The 21,630-nt window shown below is 35.4% G+C and overlaps 1 protein-coding gene across 1 annotated transcript in view; it reads left to right on the forward strand.

Annotated features, from left to right (window-relative positions):
- The window catches only part of LOC136025463 (uncharacterized), a 190,634-nt gene that overhangs the window by 121,029 nt on the left and 47,975 nt on the right, over window positions 1–21,630 (forward strand). Inside the window, exons 19-21 of the mRNA XM_065701494.1 lie at window positions 11,220–11,411; window positions 12,885–13,190; window positions 20,429–20,622. Of these exons, the coding sequence (XP_065557566.1) occupies window positions 11,220–11,411; window positions 12,885–13,190; window positions 20,429–20,622 (692 nt within the window). The remainder of the gene's footprint in view (window positions 1–11,219; window positions 11,412–12,884; window positions 13,191–20,428; window positions 20,623–21,630) is intronic.

A 21,630-nucleotide genomic window follows, 5' to 3' on the forward strand; every position in this document is an offset into this window, starting at 1 on the left:
AATCTATTTATTGACCCCACTGTATTATTTTTATATGGAAGATAAACATTAGCAAACACAGTACTATTTACTCTCACAGCAAGAATGTGCTTATCCGAATAAAAAAGGGATGGGTTCGGAAGGTCAATACTTTAAAAAAAAATACAGGTCAGACCTCCAGAAGGGCGGCCACGCGTGGTAACTGCCTCAGAAGTAGAAACCGAATGAATAGAGCTTCGATGAAGGAAATTTCTGCTAGAGGCAGTTAACAAGGTTTCTTGCAGGCAGATAACGTCAAAGTTCTCGTACAGATCGTCAATATAAGCATCTTTATGTTTTGTGCCATTGATATTGTGCAATATAATTGAAATTTGTAAAGTCATTTAGAGGTTTGTTGTGCAAGATCACGGAGAACGGAGCATGACATGCTAAAGGACATGTGTTCACCATTGCAATTGGCACATTTTGGTGAGGCATTGCATGGATTTTCTTTCGTACTAATATGACGGCCGGCACAACGAGCACATTTGGGCGCAGGGCTGGGGACAAGCAGACTAGAAGTGATGGGGCGATCGGCACTTAATACAATACTTTGGAATTTCCTTAAACTCGCTCAGTCTAAAGAAATCATAACAAATTCGTACACCGTCTTTGAAATAAGCAGCTTTAGCAAAAGAATCCACAAAATCAAGCTTAACTGTTTTCGAAGAGCCCAGCCTTTTGGCAGCAACAATACCGCTACAATTTATGAAAGACTGAATCCCATAATCCTCTGGAAAACCTTTTATAATGGCTGAATATTTCTTAGAAATTTATTTGGTTGACGTACCGGCGAGAATGACGGGAACAGATGCACGGAAGTCTTCGGCAGCAGATTTATCAATATGTACCTACCACTTATCGTGAACAGGGCGAATACTGGTAACAAGTTCATGGCCATTGGTTTTATCAATAGAATCTTTCCTTTTAATAGGATCCGATAGATGAGACGGCACTTGAGAGACGACAATAGTGGTTGACTGGAGATTAGAGCCTACAGGTTCTGGTAACTGATGGTAATTGAGGCTGTAATTGTCCAACTTTGCTGATACAATTTGAACAAGCTGATGAATTTTGGAAACTTTAGAGGCTAATTGTGAATAGGCCACAACTGGCAACACTGGAACTTCAATTGGAAGTTTAATCACATAAGTTGGCATAGTGAAGCTAGCTTCATCAAACTTCTTCAAAATATCGAGGATGTCCTTAATATTACTGGTTGCCGACTTTGCACCACTGCGGCGAGGGGAATTTCATCAGGCGCAAGTTACGACCATAGATCAGCCTTAGCTTCAACTATTTTTGGTGAAGCAAAGAAATCCACTAAATATTCAATAATTTCTTTCTCAGAAATCGAATGCATCCAATTACTTTGGACAAAATTTAACACATGCGAATAAATAAGTTCAAAGTTATTCATATCCTCCGATTGTTCGCTAATACTTGGCATCTTTTCAAGGCACCTATTTTCAACCACCACACATTTAAACCGTTCAATTTAATCTTTGATGAACATGGTGTTTTGGCTTTTTTATGCAGCTAACCCCGTGGTGTTCTATGCTTGGTATCACGTCCCAATATTAACTATAACGATCTAAGAATTAACTGCTTTCAGTTTCAGTTCGCTATGTTCACTTAGCATGGCCTGCCATTCTAAGTGAACCTAAATGAACCTAACTTGAAAACAGTTAAGTTAATGTAACCTAGCTGTCGGTAACTAAACACCCATAATTTTCCAGCTAACTGACTTTGTTGTAGTTAAAAGCGCTTTTATTAATTTTTTATGCAACTCAGCTAGTAACTAAAATACTTCCAATTTATCAACTAGTTGAGTTTTTATGTAGTCAAAAGTGCTTTTATTAAATTTTTAATACTCAGTCAGCAACTGAGACACTCTGAATTTACCAATTAGCTGAGTTTGTTGTGCTCAAAAGTGTTTCTATTTAATTTATTTATGCGTAGTCGGTAGCTAAAATATTCGGAATGTACCATCTAGCTGAGTTTATTGTAGTCAAAAGTGCTCTTATTAATACTTTTGTACTCAGCCAGCAACTAAAACACTCTGAATTTATCGACTACTTGAGTTTATTGTAGTCAAAAGTGCTTTTATCAATTTTTCGGAATTCACTCGGAATTCACCTACTAGCTAAGTTTGTCGTATGCGAAAGTGCTTATATATACATTTTTCTTTAGTCACCGTTTAAAAGACTCGGAATTTACCAAGTAGCTTAGTTTGTTGTACTCAAAAGTACTTTTATTTAATTTTTTATGCGTAGTTGATAACTAAAACAGTCGGAATTTACCAGCTAGCTGAGTTTGTTGTTGTCAAAAGTGCTCTTAAAAATTTTTTGGTATTCAGCCAGCAACAAAAACACTTGGAATTTAACAACACTGTTAACCTATCTCAGACTCTGGTAAGTACCTTTGTCTAAGTCCTTTTCCCGACTTTTGAATAAACATTCTAAATATTGCAGTTGCCAGTGTACCCTAACAATAATGGAAACATAACAAAGTAGTGCAATGAAACATTTTTTTGAAGTAATGGCATGTAAAATACCAACATGAAAAATAAATGTGTTTTGAATCCATCATTATGTTTCCACTTGACATGGCACTTATTCCGTTTCGGGATCATACACGACTCTTAACATGGTTTCAGCTGCAATGGCATCGCATATTTTATCATGGGTATTATTGGGTTCGTTGACTGTATCCGTTGGTAAACTGTCGATGGTACTAGTACCGTTTGTAGGTGCCTTTTTTATTTTACTGTGACTTCACTGTCTTTTACCACATTATTTTTACATAGTTTGCAGTTTTGGCACATAAAAATATATGCATAATGATATTGGTGCAGCAGTGGGTCTTTCTTTTTCTATTTGCTTTCATTTGAACGCTAACACCAGAAAGACGGTGATAGGATCTATCAACAGGTAATTTGCTACTGGAACCATGGGTTCGTTGACTGTATCCGTTGGTAAACTGTCGATGGTACTAGTACCGTTTGTAGGTGCCTTTTTTATTTTACTGTGACTTCACTGTCTTTTACCACATTATTATTACATAGTTTGCAGTTTTGGGACATAAAAATATATGCATAATGATATTGGTGCAGCAGTGGGTCTTTCTTTTTCTATTTGGTTTCATTTGAACGCTAACACCAGAAAGACGGTGATAGGATCTATCAACAGGTAATTTGCTACTGGAACCATAAGGAAGAAATCGACCTTCGTCATCCATTGATAGTTTTATGTTTGCATTCTCTTTGACTGCTATCATCTCTGGAAATGTAACTCTTTCATATCTGCCATCAATAATGGTGAATTTATTCGGTAGTCCATAGGAATCTAATCTCTCTTTTATAGCAACGCACGCATACATTTTTAACACTGTTACTACTAGTACTTGTTTCATAGTTCAAATATTCTTTTTGTCAGTATTCAACGCCACGATAAGTTTATCCTGTGCACACACTTTCTTGAAACATTTCTTCTTCACGTTTTAATGTATGATGTAAGTTTTCTTAAATAATATTGTTTGAAAACATGCAATAAACTTGGTACTGTCTAAGACCAGCCATAGAGTACCACGGGGGCACCCACATAAAAAAAAATCCAAAAAACCATATTCACTAAAGATTACAAGTCATTCTAGGACACGAAAAAAAAAAGAAAATTTCAAGTTAAAAAAATTCCAAGTTAGAAAAAATTAAGTTCCAAAAATTCTAAGCTCCAAAATATAATCCAAATTAGAAAAAGTTTAAGTTCAAAAACAAGCGTCAAAATGTTCAGAATCAAAAGTAAATAAAGTTTGCCTCAAGGGCTAAGCTCGCAATCAACCCGAAGGCAGTGTTTATACGCTTTTTAGTTTTGATATTGCTCCTTTCCGTCCCCCGAAGGTCCAGGTTCAAAAATATTCCGTGGATGGAATTCAAAAGTTCAAGAATGGCTAGTAGGAAGGGGTATTTTTAGAACTCATGATTATAAATGATATACAAGCCCATTTAGTTTCGATATTGTTCTTTATCGTTACCGGGCACCGGGGGAAAAAGTCCCGGTAACGGGGATCGATGGGGTATGGGTGTCGTTGTGGCGCCTAAGGTGTTACTACTTTATCAATTGATATCCAAATTTCAGTTTTTTAGAGTTTCTGTCACTATTGACCCCTGTCATTCCTTACTTGCACGTTACCACGACCTTTTTAATACATATAGCTGTTAAATAGATATGCTCTTTTAGACTTTAAAAGAGCAAAGAGCTTTTGTTGACCAAAATGGTGGTCCAGACGTTAAACATTCAGTTTTGCCACGTGGATCACAGTCGTTTACGACAGATAGCATGCCCGACTTTAAAATTGAATACGATTTTTCATTCATTCACCCTGGGGCTTTATCTGAACAATCTGTCACGACTACAGTTATTGTTGGCTCTGAGTGAGTACTACGTTTTTAAGTATAGAGTACCCTTCCTCCATTGTCGTATCAATTATCAATTGAGGTTTTCGCCGTTCTTACTCTCTATTTTCCCTTGGAGACTGGAAGAAAAATTGAGGAAGTAATAAAAACAAGCGTGTGCCCATGAGATATCCGATTTCCCCTTATTACTGCTGTCAGTGATCTCCTCTGAAATCCCTTGTGTTTCTTCCTCAAGACAATTTTCACAGATATGAAATAAGGGTTTCACTATCTTCTTTAAAAAAAGGACTGCTATACTGGTTTTACTAGTGTTTACTCTATATCTCTCACTCAATTATTCTTGAAACTATTTTATTCTTATTCTTGAATTATTATAAAAGATTCCTTGCAGAATGTCTAAAGCAAAGAATCTTAGCCTTTACTGGTCTGAGGCAAACGGGAACTTCAGAGCCACTTGAACCTCCCATTACCGAGTTCATCGTAACAATTCTATTGGAAAAATTCTTGAAAAACCTAATGCTCGATTAAGTTCAATTTTCTTTGTCCTCCATAGAGATTTTGATCACGCAGCAATTGGTGAGAAACCTGTTAGTTGATACAGTATGCACTATTTCTAGGTACTTTCATTACCTCCTTATTGAATAGATCACAAGTAATAAAAAATCTTAACTGCAATTCTTATATCTCTCAATTCCATCACAGAGTACTTCAAGTGCCCCTTCTTTGCTTAGCTATGAGCCTTACTACCCTTACTATCAGCCTTGCTGCGGGATTTCCCATAAAACTTGTCGGTGACCTAACTGTTGTTAGGTCATTCATACTGCATAATGAATGAGCAGGCCCATTAGTATCTTCAGTGGTATTGCGAATAATGCTTAACGCTTATACATGGAAGTAAACCCGTTTGAATCTATGATAATGCCGACATTTTTCTCCTTAACTCCCTGGTCTAGTTTCTGAATTTTGCTCCTGTTGAAGTTTCTGTATCGCCCTTGAAATAACGTGTTGTTTCAATATCTCCTATTGTAAAGTTGGGTATCCATGGTAAAAATATTATCCGTGAAGCTGATGCGTCTATCTCCGTTTTTATGCCAATAAATAATTTTGGGGCCCCCCTTAACATTTTTTTATTAATTTATACTTCCTTTTTCAGATCTTATTTTGAATATGGATGTCCTGTTAGGTAACCTGACATCTCCTGGGAGAGAGCCAGGTATTAAAGAATATATAAAAAAAAGCCCTGCGAATGATATTCAAAGAAAGAATGTAAAGTTCCATACTATCTTCTCAAACAGTTCGTGGTAACGAACTGTAATAAGGAGCGACCTGGCTCAATAGTAAAAGAAACTCTAAAAAACGGAATTTTGATGCTAAAAGATACATCAAAAGAATCAAATTTTCATGCTGATTTTAAATATATGAGTTTTATCAAATTTAGTCTTTGTCATCAAAAGTTATGAGCCTGAGAAAATTTGCCCTATTTTGGAAAATAGGGGGAAACACTCCCTAAAAGTCACAAATCTTAAAGAAAATCACACCATCGCATTCAGCGTGTCAGAGAACCCTATAGCAAAAATTTCAAGCTCCTATCTACAAAAATGTGGAATTTCGTATTTTTTGTCAGAAGACAGATCACGGGTGCGTGTTTATTTTATTTTTTTCCAGGGGTCATCGTATCGACCAAGTGGTCCTAGAATGTCGCAAGAGGGCTCATCCTAACGGAAATGAAAAGTTCTAGTGCCCTTTTTAAGTGACCAAATATTGGAGGGCACCTAGGCCCCCTCCCACGCTAATTTTTTTTTCCAAAGTCAACGGATCAAAATTTTGAGATAGCCTTTTTGTTCTGCATAGTCGAAAACCATAATAACTATGTCTTTGGGGATGACTTACTCCCCCACAGTCCCTGCGGGAGGGGCTGCAAGTTACAAACTTTGACCGGTGTTTACATACAGTAATGGTAATTGGGAAGTGTACAGACGTTTTCAGGGTTTTTTTTGGTTTGGGGGTGGGGTTGAGAGGAGAGGGCTATGTGGGAGGATCTTTCCTTGGAGGAATATGTCATGGGGGAAGAGAAATTCAATGAAAAGAGTGCGTGATTTTCTAGCATTATTGTAAAAAACTAACAATGAAAAAATAAGCATGAAAAAGTTTTTCAGTTGAAAGTAAGGAGTAGCATTAAAACTTAAAACGTACAGAGATTATTACGCATATGAGGGGTTCTAAAAATACTTTAGCATAAAGAGCAAGGTATTTAGGAGGAGATAAATACCTCGCTCTTTATGCTAAAGTATTTTTAGTAATTTCAACTATTTATTCTAAGGTCTTTCTGATTCAGGGGTTATTCTTAAAGATTTGGGACAAAACTTAAGATTTAGTGTGAAGAGCGAGGTATTAACGAGGGGACAAACCCCCTCATATACATAATAAAAAAAATAAAAATATAAAAGTTTGTTACGTAAGTTAATTCTAAAGTTACGTATATTTTTTACTAATAAAAATGTTCGTTAAAAATTAAAAGTTTTAGTTGCCTTTTTAAGTAACCGAAAAATTGGAGGGCAACTAGGCCTCCTTCCCCACCCCTTATTTCTCAAAATCGTCTGATCAAAACTAAGAGAAAGCCATTTAGCCAAAAAAACAATTAATATGCAAATTTTATTTTAATAATTTATGTGCAGAGAGCCAAAATCAAACATGCATTAATTCAAAAACGTTCAGAAATTAAATTAAAAAAAACTATTTTTTTTTACTGAAAGTAAGGAGCGACATTAAAACTTAAAACGAACAAAAATTACTCTGTATATGAAATTGTCACCTCTGCAATCCCTCGCTCTTTACGCTAAAGTTTGACTCTTTGCCACAATTCTACTTTTTGAAACAATTAAAAATTTTAGCGTAAAGAGCGAGGCGTTGAGGAGGTGACAACCCATTTCATATACGGAGTAATTTTTGTTCGTTTTAAGTTTTAATGTCGCTCCTTACTTTCAGTTAAAAAACTAGTTTTTTTAATTTAATTTTAAAATAGAAGCTAGGTGGGAAATGCTAGAATGCAGGTAAAGTATGTTGCGCCTCAGTTTGAAAAAAAAACACACAATAACAAACCTTCCTAGGAAAATATTTTCCCCTAAAAGTACTCCACCCAAATTATCCTTAACTCTGCCTGCTTCTCAAGCCTTTTCTACTTTGTCCCCCGTTCGTTTCTTTACCCCCAGATATGAAAAATGTCTGTCCTGCATCCCGACAGAAAAAAAAAAATCCTGCTAGTTTTTCACCATTTTTTATTTGGACAGTCGTCGCTTATGATTGTTCTATGTTTGCTTGTTTTTCTTTATTTCTATGTTTTCACTAATTCTTTGAATTCCTTTTTTCTTTTAAATTAAGGAGTTTTGCTTGTTTTGAAGTTTTTGACATGTTTTTTGTTGAATAGATATTTTTTTAAATTTTGATAGGATCTTTGTTCTGAATAATGATTAAGTAAAAAAACAAGTTTTTTCAACTGAAAGTAAGGAGCAACATTAAAACTTAAAACGATCAGAAATTATTACGCATATGAGGTGGGTTGCCCCTTCCTCAACACCTCGCTCTTCACGCTAAAGTTTTTCGGTACTTTTAAAAAAGCTACTTACTGTTCTACGACCCTTGTGTTTCACGAGTCGTTTTTCAATAGTTTGGACAAATTTAAACTTTACCGCAAAGAGTGAGGTATTGAGGAAGGGACTATCCTCCTCATATATGTAATAATTTCCATTTGTATTAAGTTTTAATGTTGCTCCTTTATTTTCAGTTGAAAAACTTGTTTTTTTTATTTTAATTTCTGATAGTTTTTTAAATAAGAGCAGTAAATCTGGCTTCACCTCCACGCAAAAATCCCCCTTCCCACGGAAATATTCCTCTAGACAATTGAATCTTGGTGATAATTTACCCTGGACAATTACCCTAAACACCTCCATGCGTAAAATTGAGTCGGTAAAGAGAAAGCAAGACATTAAAGAAATTTCGTATAGGAATTCTGGCAAATTCCCCCAGTATGCAATTTCTCCAGAAAAGTTCACCCCCCGGAACCTTCCATCTCCATAGAAAAATGTGTGTATTCTTCACAATAACAAATACTATTCGTAAACAATGGGCAAATTTTATAGCTTAAAGAGCTTTCCCCGGGGCTTTGAGGAGTCATGTCATCTCCAAGACATAGTTATTAGGCATGTCAACTATGCTGAACAAAATAACTATCTCAGAATTTTGATCAAACGATTTTGGGGAAAAGGGGGCGTGGAAAGGGGCCTAGTTGCAGTCTAATTTTTTTGTTCAATTAAAAAAGGCACTAGAACTTTAAGTATCTGTTAAAAATGAGCCATTTCCCGATGCTCTAGAACCACTGGGTCGATACGATCACCCCTGGGGAAAACAAACAAATAAGCACGCATCCGTAATCTTTCTTCCAGCAGATGAAGCGGTTGAAGATTTATTAGATGTTTTCCTGAGAAATTGTCTACGGATTGTTCTGGGTACCCGGACGACTGACCGTATTTCAAAGAGTAGGCTGTACGAAAAATATGGTTCAATCCCGCTCTCTAGGGCTATAATGAAAGAAAGGTTGACATGGGTAGGGCAGTTCTGTGGATGAAGGATGACAGATCGCCGGAGATTGCCCATTTCGGCCAACCGTCTAAGGCTAATCAGAAAGCAGGTCGTCCTCGTATGTGGTGAAAGGATGTCATAAAGAAAGATTTAAAGGAAATGGGAACTTCCTGGGAGGGTGTAAACAGGGAGGCTTTGAATAGATTGGGATGGAGGAGGAGCGTGAATAGTTTTGTTGGCCTCAAGCGGCTGTGTGCTGCCGTGAGTTGTTAGTTGTAGTTTTAGTATTAGTAGAAGACATGGATCCGTTGTGCGATAAAAACATGGAAGCTTATGTCAACACTGGTTGGATGTTTTCAAATGGATTTCAAAGGGATTTGATAGGGTCTAGCGTAGACTCTATGGCTGATTATAAAATCAAACAAAGCGATGACCTTTCTAAGATTTCCAAAGCAGATATTCTACGCTTTGATGGTAAGGTTTTGCCTCTCTTTTTGAGTTCATATCAATAAATTAATGAATGGATTGGAATAATAAAAATATATAGATATAATTAATATGAAGTAGAATCAATACAAACAGAGGGACAGCAGTTTAAACTTTGGTATCGGAAAATTTTTTGAAGTTTAATTTGGTATCCGAAAATTGTCCTACATCAGCGCGATATTTAAAATAACTTCAGTTAGAAAAGAGTTCCAATTACAGGCAGCGCAAACTGAAAACAGACACATCCAATGAAAATTTTGAAATAATCACTTTGTTTAGAGCAGCAGACAGATGCAATAAGTAACTTCAAGGAATATACGACCTTAAACCCCATGGGCCAATTGTTGTAAATAATGGAAATTGCTTCAACTTTGTTTTCGAATGGTAAAGGGGGCTTCTTTGAGGGATTTTGAGACGATTTTTAGGAATCTTGCTCTCTTTTTGAAAAGGATCAAGTATTGTTTTGAAGGAGGGTGGTTAGAGTGTCCAAATACGGGCAAAAACTTCTTGTTCATAATTTGGTTTAATTCGAGAAGTTCTCATAGTTTTTCAACAGCATTTTCATGAAATGTAATATGTACATGTAAATAAGGTTTAGAATTTCAGCTGGGAAAAAGGGGATGGGAGTTAAATTAAAAGACAATGTTTGGACCCATTTCATCAAAATACTATGTCTGCAAAGTCTCAAGCATAGCTAGGATATGGAATTAAGAGTATCAGGTACTGTTGCAGAAAGGAAGGGTGTGGCTGGGACAAGGGATGTGTAAAATTAATGTAGGAATAGATTAAACAATTGTATCTCCTATATGGATAAAATTAAGTTCGCCTGCATGAAGTTCCTATGGGAGGTATAGAAGGTTAAGCGAGAGCAGGAAGGAAAATCAAAATACATTGTGCTGCTGAGTTGTCAAATTACTGTACCGTATATGTAAAATCTGAAGAATGAATTGGAGTACTAAATTGGAACGTTCAGAGAATATGGAGTGGGGGGGGGGGCTGAACTAAAGTCAAATACCTTTTTTTCATCCAAGTTATCAAAAACTATGCATTAATCTCGCAGAAAATACGACGTAAGGGATTAGATTGGGGGAAGGGTGCTCAAAGTGGGAAGGGTGCTCAAGTGGATTGTACACTTGACTTAAGATAAATCGGAATACACTCTGCATATTCAGTTCATCGAAATAGTGTATTCATAATATATTGGGAACGGTGTGGGGAATGGAGTTAAAGAGTTGCAGATCCTGTTTGAGAAAGGAAGGTGGGAGGCCAGGGCAAGGGATTATGTGTACATTTTACTGCCCTTTTCTAGGTTCTAATAGTTTTTATTTGGCTCCTTTTAGTTCCAAAAAAGTCACCCTAGATCCAAAGTTATTGGGTAAGGAAGTAAATCATGACTCGAGCGGCGCCACAACGAGAGCAGTACCTTCGAGGGCGAAAACATATTTTATTAGCTTTTTATTTCACTGGTTATTCAAATGACTCTCTTTCTCCTTAATTTGATGGCGCTGCCCTGCAATCAGGTTTGTCAGGTTTAGGATGTTGTTCCATCTTTGCTCTTTTTCTTTCTTTCCAATAGGCTCCTGGACACTAAATGGTTGCTCAATAAGTTTTTTTTTTCAAGTAAAATTTGTCCAAATTGTCTATTTGTTTGATTATTTTTAATGAAATCTTCATCTGATGACTAATACGTTTTATAAGAATACTTATATCTACTGTATTTTTTAAGACTGGAAAGACAAAGATCCGTCATCAAATGAAGATTCTATAAGTTTGAATGCCAACGATTCTTTTTTGTCATATGGACCTCGACCATCTAGGACAGATCTCGTGCTGGATTTTGAAACTGAATCGGATAGTGCTGTCCAGATGTCTAAGGCTTACCCTGATCAATCAATATCGGCAGCACCAATTGTTGAAGGTAGAATATACCTTTTTGTGCTTTTCATATACTAATGAGCTATTCGTACAAACACACACAGACGAATATACACACGCACATATATTTATATACTATCTTCCTAAAATATACCAGTTGAAGATTAGATTTCCTTGTTATAAAACTTTCAAAAGTGGATGTGAATACACCCCTCTGCATCTGTAAATCGAATCATTGAAGAATAAGAAGGTAGATATGTAGTGAAAATATCGAAAAAGAAAATAAGACTTAGTGATTATATGTATATATATACATATATATATATATATATATATATATATATATATATATATATATATATATATATATATATATATATATATATATATATATGAATAAATAGAGATTTACAATATATTTTGTTTATAGTTCCGACCAGAAGATGCTTGATTCTTTACGCCATTATTAAAAGTAAATATTTTGATTATCATAGACTAAAAGAATCACGACGGCCAAAAACATGGTCGTAAACTTTCTGCGTCTATTAAACCTGAAATTGAATTCGTAAGTACTTGGCTAGTTCAACACCTATGCAGGAAATAAAAATTGAATATTTTGAATGCATCAATTCTGCCCAAATGTGATGCCCAAAATGTGGGGCCGATTCTGTTTTCTATAAAACTTGAATTTCTTGTAAACATCAACCAAGACAAAACGTTCCGTATTTTGGTCACATTAATGTATAACAACTCGAAGCTGAAATCGTTGCAAATGAAAACCATTGCTGTCTACATTTGCAAAACATAAGTTTTTTCTGCTATTGGCTTGAAAAATTCATGACATATAGGCAGTAGGCAGTTACAAGCATTATGAGACAGATGACAACAGTGAAGGGTCTGTGATATAAGTAGGCAGCTATATCTATGGAATCAGAGCAGCATATTATGTGTAGGGCTTTGTTCATTTATCCTCAAAAACGCTTAAAAAATAGATGAAACCCTCTAATCTATTTCAGAATTGATGCTTATTAAATGTTACAAAGAGATGAAAGTCATATATTTGTGTCTGTTTTTCTTTTCATTTTATTATTTCTTCCAAAGAGATGTATTATTAGTTTTTAGATAATTTTAATGTGAAAGGTTCTACAGAAAGAAAGCTCATGCTAATGTCAAAAAAAATAAAGTGGTATTGATCTTGTATTTTGTGATCTGTTTGGGTGTGTCTTTCAGAAAAGAGGGTAGAAATTGCAGTGCTTAACATCCCCCATCACCCCCAAAGATTAAAAAACATCAGTTCTGCTATTTTCATTGGAAAAGACCGTCTCTCTGTACTTTCACGAAAAAATTTACTGCATTTCCAAATTCCCCCCTCCTGAAATTCGAAAAATATATCCCCCTACCTACATAATTTCAGAGAATTGACTCCATTAAACTCTTATTTGCGAAAATGACATTCTTTGCAATATGAGTAAGGCAAAATTACCTAAATTAAAGATCTCGTCTCTTATTATTCCAGGTTCCGATGTTGATACATCGAATTTTGTCAAAACACAGAATATAGAGGTGAATTCAGCACCCGTTTCTATGGATACCATACTTCCTCTCATTCCAAATCAATCAAAGCAGGACAACCAAAATCAAGAAATTGGCCTTAAAGATCTAGATAAAGAGTGTATACCTCAAAGACATGTTCAAAAAGAGTGTCTATCAATGGCCCAATCGATATCACCTGTTCAAGAAAGACTGACTCTGAGACGAAGGGAGACAACAAATATTTATTATGAATTATCAGATTCTGATTTAGACAACAGTGGTAATGAAGGTATAGTATTACTTTTAATGCTTATTTACGTATTCAAGTGAAGAGGGTGACAAAGACCCCTTTGACTTTGTTCGAAAGGACATCTTTTGGAAGACAATAACTCAGGGCAATGATAATGAGAACCCAAATTTGATTTGGTTCTCATGAGAACCCAAATTTGAAAATATTTTTTTAGCTGAAAGTAAGGAGCGACATTAAAACAAAACGAACAGAAATTACTCCGTATATGAAATGGACAAACTTTAGCGTAAAGAGCGAGGAATTGCGGAGGGGACAACCCATTTCATATACCGAGTAATTTCTGTTCGTTTTAAGTTTTAATGTCGCTCCTTACTTTCAGCTGAAAAAATATTTTTTTTTTATTTAATTTCTGAACGTTTTTGAATTAATGCATGTTTGGTTTTGGCTCTCCGCGCATAAATTATTAAAATGAAATTTGTATATTAATTCTTTTTTTTGGCTAAATGGCTTTCTCTTAGTTTTGATCAGACTATTTTGAGAAATAAGGGGTGGAGATAGTTGAAATTACTAAAATTACTTTAGCATAAAGAGCAAGGTATTTATCTCCTCCTAAATACCTCGCTCTTTATGCTAAAGTATTTTTAGAAACTCTCATATGCGTTATAATCTCTGTTCGTTTTAAGTTTCAATGCTACTTCTTCCTTTCATTTGAAAAACCGTTTTCATGTTTATTTTTCATTGTTTTCTTATAGTAATGCAAGAGAATCCTGCGCCCTTTTCATTGAATTTTTCTTCCCCCGTGACAGATTCCTCCAAGGAAAGATCCTCCAACATAGCCCCTCTCCTCAGCCCCACCCCCAAACAAAATAAAATCCCCCTGAAAACGTCTGTACACTTCCCAATAACCATTATTAAATGTAAACACTGTTCAAAGTTTGTAACTTGCAGCCCCTCCCCCAGTGATTGTGGGGGAGTAAGTCATCCCCAAAGACATAGTTATTATGGTTTTTGACTATGCTGAGCAAAATGGCTATCTCAAAATTTTGATCCGTTGACTTTGGGGAAAAAAATGAGCGTGGAAGGGGGCCTAGATGCCCTCCAATTTTTTGGTCACTTAAAAAGGGCACTAGAACTTTCCATTTACGTTAGAATGAGCCCTCTTGCGACATTCTAGGACCACTTGGTCGATACGATGACCCCTGGGGAAAAGAAAAAAAAAACAAAAAAACAAATAAACACGCACCCGTGATTTGTCTTCTGGCAAAAAATACAAAATTCCACGTTTTTGTAGATAGGAGCTTGAAACTTCTACAGTAGGGTTCTCTGATATGCTGAAACTGGTGGTGTCATTTTCGTTAAGATCCTACGACTTTTAGGGGGTGTTTCCCCCTACTTTCCTAAATAAGGCAAATTTTCTCAGGCTCGTAACTTTTGATGGGTAAGACTAAACTTGATGAAACTTATATATTTAAAATCAGCATTAAAATGTGATTCTTTTTATGTAGCTATTGATATCAAAATTCAATTTTTTAGAGTTTTGGTTACTATTGAGCCGGGTCGCTCCTTACTATAGTTCGTTACCACGAACTGTTTGATTGTAGCAGTAGTAGCAGCAACATAGTAAAGAGCGGACCATAGCCCATAGTAACTAAAACCTGAAAAATGTGTTTTAATAAAAACTTGCAAATAGGAAAAAATTGTCTTCTGAAGCTGATTTAGGAATGGTAACTATTATTTTGGTTAATCTTAAAAGCAAAAGTTCAATGTGAAAATAAATTTATAGTGATCTAGAAAAAGAGCCTGAAACCTATTGAAAATGGAGTCGAATCGAAAAAAAAATCACTATTGGAATCAGTACGAGCAAATGGCCTTGTACAGGGTAATTAAAGTCGCCCGCCTTGAGCAACTAGGAAAATCATTTTCTTTTTTTTGCTTGGGTAGTGCTGATGTGTCCCTTTTTTCTCTCCCAGAGCTAGTGGGTTACTAGAACATCATAGAGAGGTGTTTATGAGGTGTTTTTGTATTAAAAAACATTACCATGGAATGTCAGTTTAATATGCATGTTCTGATATTTATCCCTCAAAGTTTTAATAATTTTACATTCATTCAAGTCAACAAAGCTAAAACACTGAAAATGTGTTTTGTTTTCAGTAAAGTGCAAAGGCGTGGGGTTTTTCGGCCCTGCTCATAATAATTTTTACTGGTTTTGAGTTTGATTCTGTTAAATATTATAATTTACTTTTGTTTTGGGTGTCATTTATTTATTGATGTTTATTTGTGATGGTTTTAAGCTTGGAAGTTGGTTCTGGTGGTTCTGCTCATTTTTTAGTCACACAATTCATTTTCAGTTAAATCGTATAAAACTTCTCTAGTCTTTCCTGAACAACCATTTACGGGTCCGGTATGTTGTAATGGTTGCTAATAGCTGCATTACGCTTCCAAGGAAGCAAGTGCGAAAGGAATTTAGAAAAACGGTAGTAACAAGAACGCATTGTAGACCTACTTTTATTCTCACCAGAAAGGACAACCCAAAAAGGAGAGAGCGCCAAGACATGTGGTGTAACCATCACTGAATATTGCTGGGCCCTAATCTGTTGACTATATGAAGCTTTCGAAGATACAATCGTACCGTAAGCTTTTTGGACTATCAGTAAAATCGACAAAATTAACAAATAAAACTAACAAAAGACGAGTCGATTCAATATTAAAACCTCTGGTAGACCAAGATGCACTATACTCGAAGAAAATGTTTATTATCATGTCACAAAGTTTTACTTCTGGGGTAGGAATACTTTCTTTATGATTAAAGCCAAGTAAACTCTTTTTTAGTCTAGTTGAATGACAGACTGGTTTTCTTAAGAGCTTTTCAACGCCATAAAGCTCTTCAGTTATGAAGAAAACCCTATAAATTCATAAATTAACTTAGATTAGGCAGTCGAGACTAATTAAATGTGTGAAATCTATAAACACTAATGCTGAAATACATTTTCTTAGAAGCAAGGCCGTATCCAGAGAGTGGTTTGACCCCCTCCCGTCCTTTAATTTTGTCTGTCTCGTAGAAACGTAGCAAAAATGCATATAAACAAATTTTTGATGCGTATTTCTTCCGTACAGAATTTATTGTAATAAAGCTAGCTTCTATGTATAGTCTTGATTATTTCATGGATTAATTTAGAAAACCTTTTCCACAAACAAGTTTTTCAAAGAAAAGTAAAGAGCTCTATTTAGCCAAAAATGAGCAGAAATAAAGTCAAATAATCTTCCAGGCGTAAAACTTCCACATACCCCTTCAAAAAATAATTGAAATTCAAAATAAACATAAATTACAATAAACAGCCGATTCAAACTGAAAACGAGCAGAAATTAACATGAGCAGGGCTGGTAACCCCCTTGCACTCTCAAAACCAGAGCGTAATTTGCGTTTTACTAAAAAAAAGCAAAACAAACAAAAACAAATAACTACGGATTTTCAGTTTAATTGACATATACTGATGTCTATTCCTTAACGTTTTGATGATCTTTTATTTATGAAAGTACAAAAGTGAAAACATTGAAAATGGATTTTGTTTTCAATAAAGGGCAAATTGTGATATTTCTGATGATATTTCTAGAATGATATTTTTAGTAATTATAGAGTGGTACTACGATTATTTGGCTTTGATATTGCGTATATGCTCTTGTGGAAACCTGCATACATATAATTTTTTCGTTTAATTGAGACTCCTCCTAAACTTTCCCTAAAAGTTTCATCTTAATATCCTTAGCATCATTAGTTACAGTAACTGTAGAGGTAGTATTGAAAGTACACACATAGTGCTTTCTGGCTAGTTCAAAATCCCCTACAACTTACTCTTAAAGGTCTAACTTAATAATATAAGTTGTTCTTCAGATATTGCTTTGTCACCTTTTTGAAAGTCCACATTCTATAGTTTGTTTTGATTTATTTCAACATCCACCTAAATATTCCTTAAAAACTTCACCTTAATACCCTTAACTTGCACAGTCGCATTAGTTACAGCAGCATTTGCAGTAGTATAGGCATAACACCTTTGATTTTTTCGACATCCCCTTCATCAGTTGCTGAACGTTTTGGCTTAATGCCATCAACCGTTCCTGAAACATTTCTGATGTGTCTGCTTGACAATCTGTTTGGGCATAGTGTGCTTCGAATTAGTTCCATACAGTTTCTATATATCTCAAATTTTTTGCCTTAATATCCTTAGTTTTAATTGCAGTAGTAACAGTAGAATTAATTGTCGTAGCCTTTGCTTTATTGGCAGTAATAGTAATAGAAGTAGTAATAATAGTAACGGTAGTAGTAGTATGAGTAGAAGCAGTAACATTAGGATGCAAATAATTTCTTTTGGTTAGTTCAACATCCCTCACAACAAGCCCTGTTATTTTCGACTTCACACACCAAACTGTTTCTAAGATAAGTTGTGATTCAGTTCACCTTCCCGCCTCAAAATTCCTTGAAAATTTTGCCTTCATACCCTTAGGCATAGCTGTAATAATAGTCAAGGTAGTAGCACTGATATTACTAGTAAAAGTATTGAAGAGCGGTTGTATTACTTGCATTAGGGTATTAACATATTTCCTTTGGTTAGTAGAACATCCCTCTTATTAAGTCCTGAAAGTTTCAACTTAAAATAATTAGCCATTGATATGACATTGCTGGTATGTCCTTTTGACAACCTGTTTCTTAGTTCATACACTTTTTGAAATTTTCATCTCAATGCTCTTAGCTTTACAAGTAGTTGCAATATAAGTACTGGTAGTAGTAGTAGTAGTAAATGTAGCAAGTAACAGTGGTATTAGTAGTAGTGTGCACTTATTGCTTTTTAGTGAGACGATCTTCCCCTTTAAGCATTCTCTGAAAGTTCCAGCTTAATACCCAAACCGATACTTAAGATACGCTATTTTGACAGTGTCCATGCACATAGTGTCTTTTGATTTACTCCGAATTTCTCCTCAATATTGTGAATGGAATAGTGTGGTAGTAGTAGTATTTGTAGCCTACAAATATTGCCATTTTGATCATATCCCTTATCCTTTCCTTAATTTTCCAAAGTAATATGCTCAATTATTCCAGTGTTACACACTTCTGACAATCTGTATACACATAACTTGTTTGGTTTAGTTCAATATTCCATAAAAGGCTTACCTGAATGCCTTTCGTCTTCTTGGAAAGTAAAGTTCAATCATGCATATCTTTCTCAATAATATATACTATGTGTTGACAATAAACGAATTGCCTAGCTTACAGCCCTTGTCCTGAGGACTGTGGGGAGGTTGACATCCCCAAAGACATAATTACTGGACCTTTCAACAAGACTGAACAAGATGGATTTCTTAAAATTTCGGTCTGATATGTTTTGGAGAATGATAGGCTTGGGAGCGGGGCTGATTGTCCTCCATCCATTTTTGACTCTTAAAAAGGGCACTAAAACTTCCGAATTCCACTCTTCCAATGACTTCCAATGAACTCCAACCATTTCAAAGTTTATGCGACCACCTGTTCACAAAACCCTTAGATGCCCCGGAGTATGACTTACAACCCTTGCCCATGGGCTCTGGGGGGTTATGTCCATCATAAAGACATTGTTATATGATCTTTGGACCATTGGTAACTAAATGGCTATCTCACAATTTCAATTAAATGAATTTTGGGAAAAGAGGATGTCAGGCAGAGGGTCTAGTTGCTCTCGATCATGTTTGAATCTTAAAAGAGAACTAGAATTATACATTTCCAATCAAATGGGCCTCTTTTAAAGTTCACACGATCACCCCCTCCCTAAAAACCTTACAGACCCCTGGTGTATATCTTACAACCCTTACCCCCTAACTCTGGAGGATTTTGTCAACTCCAGAGGCCTTATCATATTATTTTTTGACTATTTTTGAACAAATGACAATCTCTAAATTTCTATCGGATACTTGCGAAAAATACATAGTGGATGGCTGCCCTCTGATCACTTTGGCTCATAAAAAAGGCACTAGAACACCTGATTTCCAATCAAATGAGCTCCCTCCAGAGTTTTTATGACCACGCTTTCCATATAACCCTTATAAATCCTTGGGGCATAACGTACAACTCTTGAGCTGAGGGCTGTGGGGGTATTGTCATCCTCAAAGACATAATTCCCAGACCTTTCAACTGCTTTGAACAAAATGGTTATTAGATGTGTTTTGGGAATTGCTGGACGTTGGGAGGGAGGCTTTCTGCCTTCCAATCGCTTGCGACTAATAAAAAGGGCACTAGCCCTTTCAATTTTCTAATTGAATGACCCCTTTTCAAAGTTTCTACGACAGAAAATCACCACCTCAAGATTTCTATCAGATGTACTTCGGGAAAATACGAGGTTTGGGGGGGGGGTCCACCCTCCGATCATTTTGAATCTTAAGAATGGCACTAGAAATTCTAATTAGCAATCCAATAAGTCCCATCCGAAATTTTTACGATCACCCTTTCTATATAAACATTATATGCCCCCAGAGTGAGACGTACTGCCCTTGCCCTGAGGGCGGGGGGGTGTCATTCTCAAAGGCATAATTTCCGGACCTTTCAAATATGTTGAAATATGTGAAAAATATGTTCAAATATGATTAAGTGTGTTTGGGGAGATGGTGGGCGTGGAAGGGTGGCTATTTGCCCTCCAATGACTTTCGACTATTGAAAATGCCACTAGTCCTTTCAATTTCCAATCGAATGAGCCCTTTTCCAATCGAATGGACTTGGAAAATGTGCACAAGCTCGTATCAATTTAATTAAACTTGTAAATATAGTTTTCTTGAGCAAAGCCAAGAGAATTTTTACATAAAAGATCATTTATAGAATAGACAGAGCATAAGAAAAAAAAAACAATATTTCTAAACGATATCCATCAGTCTCCAGAATGAGGTGACCCACAATTTTAGTACTCTAATAAAACTGTTGTTGCAAATAAACAAAAATCTTTTTAACATTGAAGAGACAGCCAAGCGTCTTGGACAGCTTTCGCCCCTTAATACTTTCTTTGCATTACTTCGTTTACTGTCTTGATCAACATTTACACAGATAGTTTGAACTATGAAGTTTAATATCGTTCCATTTTATTATTTTGTAAAAATAACCTGACAAGCCCCACTTGAGTATGATTTAGTTTTCTTTTTAAAGCCCCTCCAAGCTACTTAATCTTTCGTAAGAGCTCCAGCTTCTCTTTCCTGAATTTATAGTTCAGAGTCTCTTATTTTTGGTATATAATAATAGTTTTTGATTTATTGATACAATCTTCCAGTTATTAAAGAAAAGGCTGATGAATCAGGTGGCAACTATGAACTGGATAGTAAGGTCATTCGAACATCAGAAATTGTATCTGATTCTCGAAAAGAATCACATGTCAGTGCCTTCCGAGAAGATGGCGAATGGGAAAACAAGGTCTTTAGTTGCAGTTTCTGTGGTAAAACCTTCAAAACTAAGGGACACTTAAACGTACGTTTTCATTATTTTTATTTTATTGTTTATCATATAAATCGGATTCAAAATTAAATAAAATCACACTAATTAATAAATCAAACTGATTAAATAAAATTAGATATAATCAAGTTCAAATCAAATAAAACAATTTCTTTTTTTTCTTCGAATCTATAAATTAATTACCCTAAATAGAAAATTGTGATTTCACGAAGTTTGCACTTGTTTGCAGGCTACTTTAAAAGTTTTTCTGCGAGGGGAACACTGTCCCTTTTTTCCAAAATTTTAGGCTAGCTGTTATTTTTCTGTAGTTCCTTTATTTTTTATACAGTTAGCTAGTTGTCTACTTTTTTTCATTTTCTTGTAATTCCTATATATGTGTGTGACTACAGATTCTAATCTGTATTTAGTTTCTTAATTCTGGCCAGAAGTAAGCATGAAATAATTTGGATTGAAGCACCAAAAAGAAATAAAAAAGAAAATGAAAAAAGTAGGGAAAAGAATAGAATTCATAAAAAAGAAGGATGAAAAAGCAGAAGAAGAAAACAACTCATTAACAATGAAATTAAACAGCATAAGTTATGTTTTGAAATCAGGGGTCGTGAATAGTGTCTCCAATTTTGCATATGCTTTTTATTTGTTTAAATTGTTACTCAGGGGCTTTACTAGCCAAGATGTTGGGGGAGGGGAGGAAGGGATTTTATTAACTGGGTGGTCATTTTTACCGACTATTTTTTTTTTCAATAATTAGCACAATTTCCGTTTCAATTATGATACATGAAATCACTGAACGATTTGATAAACCCACTGCATCTACCAACCAAGATTGAGATTTTGGTAAATGGTGTGTCACTATTTTGTTGGTCTTTATTTAACTAAATGGAAAATTGTGGCACCAAATGAAAAATCAATGCAGGAGTTGGTAAAACTGTTGTATTTACCGACTGTGTTCAAGATTTCTGAAGATGACATGTCAATGTTTTCGTGGTCTTTATTTAACCGAACAAAAAAGTTAACACCTAATTT

Source organism: Artemia franciscana, chromosome 3, assembly GCF_032884065.1.
Source record: "Artemia franciscana chromosome 3, ASM3288406v1, whole genome shotgun sequence".
NCBI lineage: Eukaryota > Metazoa > Arthropoda > Branchiopoda > Anostraca > Artemiidae > Artemia > Artemia franciscana.